The sequence below is a fragment of the Rhinoderma darwinii genome, chromosome 7, assembly GCF_050947455.1.
Source record: "Rhinoderma darwinii isolate aRhiDar2 chromosome 7, aRhiDar2.hap1, whole genome shotgun sequence".
NCBI classification, from domain to species: Eukaryota; Metazoa; Chordata; class Amphibia; order Anura; family Rhinodermatidae; genus Rhinoderma; species Rhinoderma darwinii.
Genome location: NC_134693.1, coordinates 110,599,004 through 110,611,805, shown reverse-complemented (window position 1 = coordinate 110,611,805; position 12,802 = coordinate 110,599,004). Strand labels below are relative to the sequence as shown.

Below are 12,802 nucleotides of genomic sequence, written 5' to 3'. Positions count from 1 at the left end.
GTGTAAAGGTTGTAATGAGAAAACTCCGATAGATTGGGGGGGGGGGCGCCTTTTTATAGTTCGCCTCAGGCAGCGGAGGGGCTAGGTTCACCCCTGCATCAGTGCTACCTCAACGACGAGAGAAACTTTGTTTTACCCACACGACGGACACCATAAAATAAATTAAGATTTCAAATGCCAAAATTACTGTTTTTAGTCACCTCGTCACCTACAAAAAATTGAATAAAAAGTGATCAAAAAGTCATAAATACCCCAAAAACTACAGCTAAATCTGCAAAAAAAACAAGCCCTTACACTGCCCAATCTTTTTTCCATTTCCCCAGTATAATATGGTACAATAAATGGTGCCGTGAAAACGGTCAACATCGGGAGCCGTTAGTGTCCATGATGCAATGGCACGTCAATTTTTCGATCTTCTGTTCCTACGACTGAATAACAGCGCAAATGTGAACAGAGCCTTAGCTGCAATACAAAAAACAACTACTGGACAGGTGTGATGCGGTTTCTGGAAGAAGGCGGACACGTTTTTCTTTTAATTCCTGTCAGGGTAATGAATTTTCTATAGATTTTATTACATTACACATCATCCTGCTTCAACTGCTTATTATATCTCAATCATCTGTCAGCACCGGTCAGAGAGAGCACGTAGTAAAGCAGGAATTTCTAAATATAGCAGTCCGGACCTCCCACAAGGCTTCCCGCGACGCACTGGACTTTATTACAACGGATTCTTATTTCACAAGACTTATTTCAGTAAATAGCAAAAATACACGAACAAAATGTACACATTATACTGCGTGCGGCAGTCACGGGCTGCCCTCAAATACAACACGTGTAACCTTATACTCATAAACCCTGTGCTGTGCCACTACAACAGCTCCGAATACAATCAGCTGCTAATAAAAAGCAGAAAATGGCGGTCGCGCCTAACTGAGGTAAAATGACAGGTCAGAAGACGGGAACCGCCCCAAAGCGTGCCTCGAATCACGTGGAGGGAATGTACCATCGAAAAGTGCTACTGTACACCATCACTGTAAATGCCACAGCTGCAGAGGGGATGGAAAACAAGTGCAAATAAATAGAATCTTCCGTAAATAGTAAGCCATTGTTTCCTTAGTTTATATAAATATTATTTGCGACCTATCGCACGTAAAGCGTAACAGTAAGGTTTGCAGCAGTGTTTTCATTTTTCTCCCGACGTTAAAAACGGCTTCCCCCAATATATGGCAAAATGGTTTATCCTAATTGACAAGCGACAGCCTATCGTGCTATCAGTAGGCGTGTTATTGTGGGCTATACGCCGCTTTTGGTTTGTTAGTAGTGAGGCAGTGGCTGTGCGTCGTGCAAACCGATTGGTTGCTTCAGCAGGGGCGCCGTGCGCAGCTCGACGGGCATTTTGGGGTCGTGTGCAAACCGCGTGTGGCGCAGCGAAGAGGAACTAGAGATAAACAGTAGCTTAACGGTGAGTGATAGCGTGGTTGGTGCGGGAAAAAGCGAGGGTAGTGCTTGGGATACTATGAGATAAAGGTAGTTGGAAAAAAGGTTTTCGGCCTAATGGCGAGAGTGCGGAGGAGCTTCGTGCTGTCAGCCGTGGTATGTGTATGCTGAGGAGGGGGCGCGGTGCTAGGCCGAGACACGTATGGTTCTGCGGTCCTAGAGTTATTGGGGATCCTACAGGTTTAGTCTATGGTCGGTTTATCTTTGGCCGCACACCTCATAATGCAGCTGTTAGTGCTGCGGCCTGGTCTCACATCCTGCGGCCTTCGTTTTCCAGACTCACGTGTTGGCGCTATTGACGGTATATGCTCGTCTATTTTTAACGCGGTCGTGATCCGCGCTGGAGCCGGCGCGACACGTGGTCTGATAGTGTATTCCTTATATGGGTAGGATAGTGGGGGTATCACGCTGCGCATCCCAGGTGCATGCGCCCCTCCCCCACAAGCAAAGGTTATATACACTGCTATATTCACCTATGCAGAAAGTGGGTTAGATTAAAACCCAACTAGAAGGGCTGTAGAGTAGTAAATGTTTACTGTTCGTTTTGTGACTTGAACTGCCAGATCTATGGGATTTGGCCTAACTTTTGATAAGTGTTTCCAAGAAAGTGAGATCCAGCTGGTACTGATCTTGGATACCTAGATGGGCCCATGAGCTTGGGCTGCCACACATTTCCAGAAAGAAGTGTCTGTGATCCCTATAGGTGGTGTTTAGAGATTTCCATTAATGGGATTGTGCCAAATTGTCATGGATTTGAGCAGCTTTTTGATTATAATGGATAGAATTCTGATGGATCCCATCTGGTGATCTGACATGTGAATTTTCCTTAAAGCGGCTCTGTCACCACATTATAAGTGGCCCATCTTCTACATAATGGGATCGGCGCTGTAATGTAGATTACAGAAGTGTGTTTTTATTTAGAAAAACGAACACTTCTCCCCATTCATTTACACAGCACATAGTAATCTTACTAGATCACCACACACACACACACACACACACACACACACACACACACACACACACACACACACACACACACACACACACTCTCTACTCAAGTGTCCTGAGAGGGAATAGAGATCACTACCAACCAGAATGTGATGTCTATTCAGAATCCTGACACTTCGGTAACGTTTCTGTGATTTACAGCAAGGCAAGCGTAATCTCGTTTTTCAATTACCGTTTACAGCGTAAACTCGCGAGATTACGCTTTCCTTGCTGTAAATCACACACAAACGTTACCGAAGTGTCAGGATTCTGAATAGACATCACGTCCTGGCTGGTAGTCATCTCTATTCACTGTCAGGACTCCAGTAACGTTCGTGTGTATGTGGCTGCACATAGTGATCTAGTAAGATTACTATGTGCTGTGTAAATGAATGGAGAGAAGTGTATGACGCTGATTGGTCAGCGTCATACCCTCCTCTGTACAACACCCACTTGGTCAAAAAGTAAAGCAAGCCCAGTTGTTCATTAAGAAAGTCATCAGCATAAAGCGAAAATAGGTCAACTCCGTCAAAAATGATAGTTTTTCTAAATGAAAAGCACTACTGTAATCTACATTACAGCACCGATCACATCATGTACAAGATGGGGCACTTATAATGTGCTGACACATGCACACAATGTGTATTACGTGCAGAGTTTTGTGCGGCAAATCCGCAGCGTAATACAGTATCAGCAAAGTAAATTAGATGTCAAGAAATCTCATCTACATTTTGCCAAATTTTTCCGCACATAAAATTGACCTGCGGTGCATATTTTAAAATTCTGCAGCATGTCTGTTTTTTAGTTTCTCAGAATTGTATCTGACCAGTTTACTTATATGTGTATATATAACTACCAAAATACGCAGCATGAAAATCCACTCCTGTTTCTGCATTAAAATGTAAGAAATGCACCATTATACATGTGGCCCCCGGGTGAAAAACACCATGGAAACCGTGGCAAGGAAGGGCAGGCAGGTCAAAATCTGCTTCAAAATTCCTGCAGGAATTGTAAGGCATTTTTTTTTTCTGCCTGCAAAATACTCCATGTGAACACGGCCTAATTGTTCACACAGGATTAAAAATTCTGCTGCAAATTTGCTGCGTTTCTGCGGTAAATGCATATTTTGTTTCTATTTTTCGCCACAAATTTCTCTCGTCAAAAGGAATCAAATCAGCAGTCAAAATACACAACATGAATTGACATTCTGCGGAATCCACAACGCAGGTGAATTTGTGGAAATTTTTGGCAGCTTGTATGAGATTTATTAAAACCTCATCTGCTTTGCTGCTTCTATAATATAATACTCTGCAAATTTTCCAACTCCGGGCGGAATGTTTGCAGTGTATCCACCACATGTGAACGTATGTTTGCAGAGTTGTAGCAACCTAATCAATTCTTCAATGGAAAGTCCATCAGTTTTCTATGAAATGGAATAAACTTCCATGAGTTCAGACCAATCTTTTTGTCCTAATCTTTTCTCCCTCCGTTTGTTCAATTCGAGCAAATTATCAGCACACTGGGCTCATTCAGACGAGTGTAAAACTCGTCTGTGTGCTGTGTGTGAAAATCACGCACAGCACACTGACCCATTGAGTTCAATGGGGCTGTTTACACATGCAGAAGTTTTCACGCAGTGTGTGTTCCTCACTGCATGTCCTTTATTGGTGCGTTTTTTACGCACCCATTGAAGTCAATGGGTGCGTGAAAATCATGCACAGCACGTGTATGCACATCCGTGTGCTGTGCGTGATTTGCACATCAATTCCGTTGAAAAAAAAGACGTTGTTTGCGAGTTCGTTAAAAACACATGCCACTCGCAAAACACAGATGCAATAACGCACACAAACCGGATTTACGCGCATATTTTACACGCGTAAATCTCATGCTGGTGTAAATGTAGCCCTATGGTGGTTTTTATTATGTGGTTGCAGGCCAGTTGAAATTGAGATTAAGGCTGGGTTCCTACGTTGCAGTGGTCTACCAAGGGGCACGCCGCATACTATTTACCACACTTATGCAATACGCTGCATGTAACTTGTTTTTTTTTTAAATCAATATATTACTGTTAAAACACTTTTAATGTTTCACCTAGAAAACTGCAGTGTCAAGAACTGCAACTCGAAACAGACAATGTATTGGCTGCACGGCAAACTACTGCAACGTGTGAACCGAACCTAAAGGGGCTGTCCCAATTAAACAGTCTGTCTTTGGAAGGGTTATCTGGGACTATACAAAATTGGCGGCAGTTCCAGTATTGGCATAACATATAATAGACTAGCAGATACTCACACCCTAAAGTGTCCCCCGCCCAAGCACTGATGTCTTGTCTGCTGCTGCACAGTCCCTGGAAGCTCCTGCAGCAGTCACAAATGCCACTGCAGCCAATAGATGTCAGTGGTCGAATGCCGTTGTAGGCAGCGTCACAGATGAGGCTAGCGATTGGCTGCTGCGGCATGTGACCGCTGCAGGAGCTTCTGGGACTGGAGTAGGGAAGAATGGGACTTCATCGCTGGAGGGGGGGGGCACTTCAGGGGGTGAGAATCTGCTATTTTATCTTTTTAATGTAGTGTCAACCTCTGCCCTGCTGCCGATTTTTAACCCAATCAATGGATGCTGGGCCTCTTACCACTCAGCTACTTATCACTCAGGGCACTTAAGAACCTGTCACGTTGAAAATGCTGTCCAATCTGTAGGCAGCATGTTATAATGCAGGAGGAGCCGAGCAGATTGATATATAGTTTTGGGAAAATATTTAGTATAACTTGTCATTAATTCATTTAAATCTCCTCTCATTCTGGTCTTTGGAGTCCAGTGGGTAGTTTGAATTTACTGCCATCTATCTTTGTGTGGACACTCAAACAAGGAGGGCTGTCAATCATTGAGTAAGACCGCCCACTGGACTCCAGACCACTGAGCAGGAATTTAAATCCATACATTTACAGGTTATACGAAATATTATTTCACAAAACTATTTATCAATCTGCTCAGCCCATCCTGCTACATAACATTCTGTCTGCAAATTGGACTGCATTTTTCATTTTAGGAGCACTGATTCTCCTAAAATGACAATTTGCTTCATAATACAAAGTCATGTCCTGTAGCCAGGATTCATGTGTAGTTTTAGTGACGTTTCTTGATTTTTGCGGTCGTCTTGATGGTATACTTGTACATTTGAGCTTGTGTTTTACTTCTGTTATATGACTTTTATTTTTCATTCTAGAAACTTAAAACATGAGCAGCAACGAGTGCTTTAAGTGTGGCCGTTCCGGGCATTGGGCTAGAGAGTGCCCTACTGGTGGTGGACGTGGTGGTAGAGGAGGACCAGGAGGAGGAGGTGGAGGTGGAAGGGGACGTGGACGTGGTGGATTTAACTCTTCAAGAGGTAACCATACATATATATTTGTTTATTTTTGTACTTCTCTGCTTTTGGCTGCTGCTCACACCCCTCACCTTTTTGTCTTTTTTATTTTTTTTTCAATATTTATTGGTTTGCAATTTTTTATTAATATACTTTTTTTTTTTCCATTCTAGGGTTCCAATTCATTTCTTCATCTCTTCCAGACATTTGTTATCGTTGTGGAGAGTCTGGCCACCTTGCTAAGGATTGTGATCTTCAGGAGGATGGTGAGTGCTGATTAACAGATGACACTGAAGCTTAAGGGTATGTGCACACACACTAATTACGTCCATAATTAACGGACATATTTCGGCCGCAAGTCCCGGACCAAACACAGTGCAAGGAGCCGGGCTCCTAGCATCATACTTATGTACGATGCTAGGAGTCCCTGCCTCGCTGCAGGACAACTGTCCCGTAGTGTAATCATGTTTACAGTACGGGACAGTTGTCCTGCAGCGAGGCAGGGACTTCTAGCATCGTATATAAGTATGATTCTAGGAGCCCGGCTCCTTGCACTGTGTTCGGTCCGGGACTTGCGGCCGAAATACGTCCGTCAATTACGGACGTAATTAGTGTGTGTGCACATACCCTAATAGTGTCCCTCCAAGTTTTAGCACATCTTAGAATTGTCTCGTAACTCGTTGAGCAGTAGGGAATTAACTGAGACTCCCACAAACCCTAGAACAATGTTCCAAAGTGCTTAGTGAAATGTACAAATGTTATGTAAATGAGATTTCAGAATATATGTCCTGGTGTGTTTACGATCCCTATTTCGAGGTAGATGAGAATATTTTTTTCCCCATAATTTTTTTTATTAAAGACTATTGGAAAGAAAAACTGGTTAATTTGCTAATTGTGTGGTTTAGTTGCTGCTGTGATGGCTAGACCATTAAAGGGAAGGTGTCCCGTTTTTTTTTTTTTTTTTTTTTATTTTTTTAAATTATATTGCTTTTAATGTAATGTAATTTTTTTTTTTTTATTTGTGTTGTCACTTTCTACTTTTGTTTTTTAATAGCACCGTTTTGGGGTACATATAACTTATTGATTAACTTTTTTGGGGGGTAATAGAAAAAAAAAACACAATTTTGCCACACTTTTTTTTACAAATTTTGCGTCCTAATTTCACGCTGTTTACCGTGTGGTATAAAGAACACTAACTTTATGTAGTGGGTTGTTACGATTGCAACGATACCAAATTTAGATAGATTTTGTATGTTTTACTACTTTTACACAAATCTTTTTATTTTATTTTTCTAAATTTGTTTTGTGTCTTCATATTTGAAGGGCCATAACTTTTTTTTTTTTTTTTTTTTCTCTCTCCACCGATGCAGCTGTATGAGGGCTTTTTTTTTTGCATGACAACTTGTAGTTTTTATTGGTACCATTTTGGAGTAAATGCAACTTTTTAAGCAGTTTTTTTATTTATTAACTTTTTTAAACTGCCCACTAGGGGAGTTCACTATGCGGTCATCCGATCGCTATTATAATACACTGCAATACTTCTGTATTGCAGTGTAATACTGCCTGTCCGTGTAAAACGGACATGCATCTGCTAGGCCATGCCTGTGGTATGGCCTAGCAGGCATTAACTGGGGCAGACCCGGGGGCCTTTATTAGGTCCCCGGCTGCCATAAAAGGCACAGACACCCTGCTATCACACGCAGATGCCGGTGGTGTGAGGGAGCTCCCTCCCTCTCTCCAAAACCACTCGGATGCAGTGCTCGCTATTGCACGCCACATCTGAAGGGTTAAACGAGCGAAATGATACTATCAAAATCGAATCGGTCAGGGCCTGACTCCCGGCACCCCTGCTGATAAGCTGTTTTAAGAGGGGCCGTAGTTGCTTTCCATGCGTTTATTTTGCTGCTCACACAGTGAATCGCCGACACACTTGTAGCGGCGGTTCACAGTATCCCAGCCTTCTCCTATTCAGTTCAATGGGAGATGGCTGTAAGGGTATGTTCACACTGTTTATTTTCAGGCCGTAAAAGGCAAAAAAATCTGAAGCAGACCGCCTCCAAACATCTGCTCATTGATTTTAATGGGAAATACAGCGTTCTGTTCCGACGGGGCGTCTTTTACGTGGCCGCGCAAAAAAACGCCCCCGAAAAAGTGCATGTGACTTCTTGAGACGTTTTTCATTGACTATAGAAAAACAGCTCCAAAAACGGCAGAAAATCAAGAGCTGTTTTTCCTTGAAAATGGCTCTCTATTTTCAGATGTTTTTTTAGTAAGTGTGTGAACATACCCTTATTCTGTGAACCACCGCTACAAGTGTGTTGGCGATTCACCGTGTGAGCAGCAAAGGAAATGAAGGGGAAGCAGCGTTCGTACAAGTGCTGCGGCCCCTTAAAAACAGCTGGTCGTGAGGGGGGGGGGGAGCTGGGAGTCAGAACCTGACTATATCATAAATTGATCACCTATCCTAAGGATAGGCAATCAATTTTTTTTTAGGGACTGGGTAATCCCTCTAAGATACAATTCATATCACAAACCCTTAAATGGCAGATCTTTTCCCATTAGCTGTTGTAATCAAAAATAGAATTTGGCTCAAAGCAATAACTAAGCAATAGAATAAATCTTGACCCTCTGGATCTACTGTACAATAGAAGTTTACCGATGATTTTAGATGTTAGAGCAAAACGTTATACTCATTAATCTGTGTTTTGCATCCATCTTTTTTTATCTCCATGATTGAGTTTCCTTAGAAAAGAGGCATGTTTAGGCTTATATTGTACTGATCCTAAGTTGCAGCCTCTATTCTGTCCCTGAGCTTTATTCACCATTTTACTGCAATTGTAAACTGTTAGCAGGTTTGCCAACATGCCCATTCCTAACCGCTTAGCAGAGCTCTTGTCGTGCAGTTGGAGTTTATATCACTGTACTTTGCCTGGTTTATAGTTTAAGCTTCCCAGAAGACCAATATTCAGCAAGCTGTATGTAAACATTAACCCAACAATTAATGCGGAGAGGCCTCAGCCTCTGAATGCCGTTGGAATGCGAATGTAGCTCCTTTATAGACTAGCTTGGGATGAGTACAAGATCAGTAAAGGTATTTCATTACAAAGCTACTTGTAGCGTAGTTTAGGTATGTAAACTGTAGTTGACCGTAAAGTTGCGGTTTTCTTAAGGTTTGCACAATGTATAAGGTACCTTGGTTTAATGCTTTTTCTTGTTTGTGTTCAGCTTGTTATAATTGTGGAAGAGGTGGACACATTGCAAAGGATTGCAAGGAGCCAAGGAAAGAGAGAGAGCAATGCTGCTATAACTGTGGCAAACCAGGTCATCTTGCTCGAGACTGTGATCATGCTGATGAGCAGAAATGTTATTCTTGTGGAGAGTTTGGCCACATCCAGAAAGACTGCACCAAAGTGAAATGCTACAGGTAAGATGTAATTCAAGTGCATTTATCAAGGGGTTGTACGAGAATACAGGCCAGTAGTGTTTTTTTTTTTTTTTTTTATTTAATTTTTTGTCTTCTGGTCCATGAGCACTGTCTGTTATTGCAGCACTTTGGGTATGTGCATGCGCAAAATCAAAAACGTCTGAAAATACGGAGCTGTTTTCAAGGGAAAACTGTTCCTGATTTTCAGCCGGTTTTTTTAACAACTCATGATTTTCAACCGATTTTTGCGGACGTTTTTGGAGCGGTTTTTCTACGGAGTCAATGAAAAACTCCTCAAGAAGTGACATGCACTTCTATTTCGCAGCCCTTTTTTTACGCGGCCGGTTTTAAAAACTGCCTGTCGTAACAGAACGCCGTATTTCCCATTGAAATCAATGGGCAGATATTTGGAGGTGTTCTGCTTCAGATTTTACGGCCCAAAAAACTGCCAAAAATAAGCCATGTGAACATACCATTATTCTTCAGTTCACACGGCGTGTATTTGACGTGTCTTTTGGCCTGGTAAAAAGAAAACCACATGATTTAAGCTTTCCATTGACATCAATGGGAAAGCACGCCGTTGGTAAATGACACGTATTTGCGTGTGTGTGTTTAAAAAACACGTCTGAATTCTTTAGTGCTGGAAACCCACCTAATTCCCATAGTTAATGGGAGTCCTAATTACGCGCTAAAACCTTGGCCGAAAGCACGCACCACTTGTCAAACGCATGTAGGTAAAAAATTTCTTTACAAAAAATGCTAGCGCTTTTGACACGTTTACACGTCTTTTTGTTTTTTCTAGCGCCGTGTGAACAAGTTTTTTACTAATCCTATTCAGCCCTTATAGGGTGGATTCACACACGGCAGATTTATTTTGTTGCAGAAGTTTCTGCGACAGTCAGTTTCCTTTATCTGAATGGGGTTTTATGCAATAAGCACATGGATTTCTGCAAGTTTCATTCAGATGAGTTGAACTGTTTTACAGTTGCAAAAATTTCTGCAACAAAATCTGTTGGGTGTGAACCTCACCCTTGATCTATATTTTTCCTTTTTTTTTTTTTTTTTTTAATACAAGGTATGCCTAACAAAACCATTCATGTTCTATTACAGGTGTGGTGAGACTGGCCATGTAGCCATCAACTGCAGCAAGACCAGCGAAGTCAACTGTTACCGCTGTGGGGAGTCGGGGCACCTTGCACGGGAATGCACGATTGAAGCTACAGCTTAAATTTCCTTTGTCGCCCCTCCTTTTTCTGATTGATGGTTGTATTATTTTCTCTGAATCCTCTTCACTGGCCAAAGGTTGGCAGATAGAGCTAGTCCCAGGCCAGTGAGCTTTACTTGACGTGCAAAAGGAGGAAAGGGTGGAAAAAACGACTTCCTGCATTTAACTACAAAAATGTTTATGTTTAGTTTGGTAGAGGTGTTATGTATAATGCTTTGTTAAAGAACCCCCTTTCCGTGCCACTGGTGAGTTGGGATTAAATGAATTGGAAGAGTTGAGTCAGGCCAGTAGACCCTTCTCAGGTTTATTGTAGCACCTGTGCAAAAGGGAGAACTGCTACTGGGAGAGTTTGTGAAAACTTGTGCAAAATGTTAATTTTTGATGGTTTCATTGTCTGACCTCAGCTGTTCTTGACATCAACTACATCTGCATCGGGCTCAGGCAGAGTTAACACGTCAATGTCAGTGAGTGGCAATGTGTACAAATCCGGTGAAAGCGGCCACTGAGTTAGAATCGGAGATACAGGTGAAAGAAAGATCTGGATTTTTTTTTTGTTTACCTTTTTCATGGAAGTAATGAGTAAAACCCAGAACATGCATCAATGAATATAGCAAAAGTAAGCTGTTCAGGAGCTGCAGAGAAATGTTTTCACAGAAATCAAGATGTTATTTTTGTATACTATATCACTTTAGACAACTGTTTGAGTTTCATTTGCTTGTAATCAGTTTTTAAAGTCAGATGGTAAAAGAAACTGAAGTCCTGGAACATAGAAATGTAATTTTAAACTATCAATAAAGCTGGAGGAGGAAGGGGAGTTTGCCTAAAGTTTGTTTCAATTTACTTATTTATTCTAGCATAATTGTCTCTGAACGTTCTGTCCCTGTTGAAAAATGGTCCTTTCTGTTCTTGGTAACATTTCCATACGGTCATTGGTTGCCTGCTAACCCCCAATGCCCTGCTTCAATATTGGCATAGAACAACCTGTACTGGTTAAAGCGACAGACAGGAGTATTCATGTATCACGATTTAATTGGGACTGCATAAAGTAGTTTGTTTTTAATATGCAGATATTTGTATTGAGTTTTTTTTGGTTTTTTTTAATATGCACATTACAACTTGGGCTCTTATGTACATATCTAAATGTGCAGGCAACGTGTACGACGTCATACTGACTACGGCTCTCGAGCCGTAGACACTTATGGTCTGTCGCCACATGAAATCAGAGGCACGGTATGAGCCCATTGATTTCTATCTGTGCTGTATTATGGATGGCTGTGTACATAAGGCAACATTTCATGCATTTTCAAATCTGGGACTTGGAGATATAGCGTTTTTTGTTTTATCAGACAATGTGCTGAAACTTTGTATTCCATATTAATTAGGTCACTAGGCTTTGATATTGGGAAGCATGGTGTAGGAACTCATATACACAATTGTGTATGTCGTGGGTCAGTTACCTATGGAATGTGTGCCACAGCCGGCAAGCAGGGTATGTTTGCTGAGTGTTCTAGAGGCTCTGTCACCAGTTTATAAATGCCCTAGCCCCTGCCTACTCTGATAGGTGCTGTAATGTAGTTAACTGGTTTTTATTTTTAAAAACGATAATTTTTGCGCAAGTTATGAGCAATTTTAGATCTATGCTAATTTGTTAATGCCCAACTGGGCGTTTTTTAACTTTTGATCAAGTGGGCGTTGTAAAGAAGTGTATGACGCTGACCAATCAGCGTCATACACTTCTCTCCATTCATGACCATTTGTATTCGCATAACAGCGTGATCTCGAGAGCACGCTGTGCTGTCACATACACCCACATTAAAGTGTCTTGAGAGTGAATAGACATAACCTCCAGCCAGGACGGAATGTCTATTCAAACTCCCGACACTTTGGTAAAGTTTCTGTGGGACTTACTCACACAGCACAGCGTGATCTCACTCTGTGCTGTGAGTACAAATGGACATGAATGAAGAGAAGTGTATGACTGATTGGTCAGCGTCATACACTTCTCTTTACAACGCCCAGTTGGGCATTAAGAAACTAATTAGCTTAAATCTAAAATTGTTCATAACTTGCTCAAAAATTATAGTTTTTCAAAATAACAGTGTTTTACCCTTTCACGTATGACAGCACCCCTGGAGAAACGTCCCATCCGCTGGACAGGAAACCTGAGGATATAAAAATGGACACACCTCTCCATACACACAGTCAGGTTTCCTGTCCTCCGAATGGAAGGATTGTCCTGAGGAAAAGCACTTCTCCAGGGGTTGCAGACCCCCTAGCAAGGTCTCACCTTATTCCACTAGGGGTG

The 12,802-nt window shown here is 41.8% G+C and overlaps 1 protein-coding gene across 3 annotated transcripts; it reads left to right on the top strand.

Annotated features, from left to right (window-relative positions):
- Nucleotides 1-1,076: 1,076 nt before the first annotated feature.
- Nucleotides 1,077-11,322, top strand: CNBP (CCHC-type zinc finger nucleic acid binding protein). Of its 3 annotated transcripts, none has more exons than XM_075833832.1 (5): nt 1,077-1,097; nt 5,711-5,872; nt 6,022-6,114; nt 9,074-9,272; nt 10,383-11,322. In XM_075833832.1, exons 2-5 carry the CDS (start codon nt 5,722-5,724, stop codon nt 10,498-10,500), a joined length of 561 nt encoding a protein of 186 aa, XP_075689947.1. In that variant the 5' UTR covers nt 1,077-1,097; nt 5,711-5,721; the 3' UTR covers nt 10,501-11,322. The 3 variants fall into 3 exon arrangements, with proteins under 3 accessions (XP_075689947.1, XP_075689945.1, XP_075689946.1); XM_075833830.1 differs by lacking the exon at nt 1,077-1,097 and adding an exon at nt 1,307-1,462; XM_075833831.1 differs by lacking the exon at nt 1,077-1,097 and adding an exon at nt 1,528-1,593.
- The last annotated feature ends 1,480 nt before the right edge of the window (nt 11,323-12,802 follow it).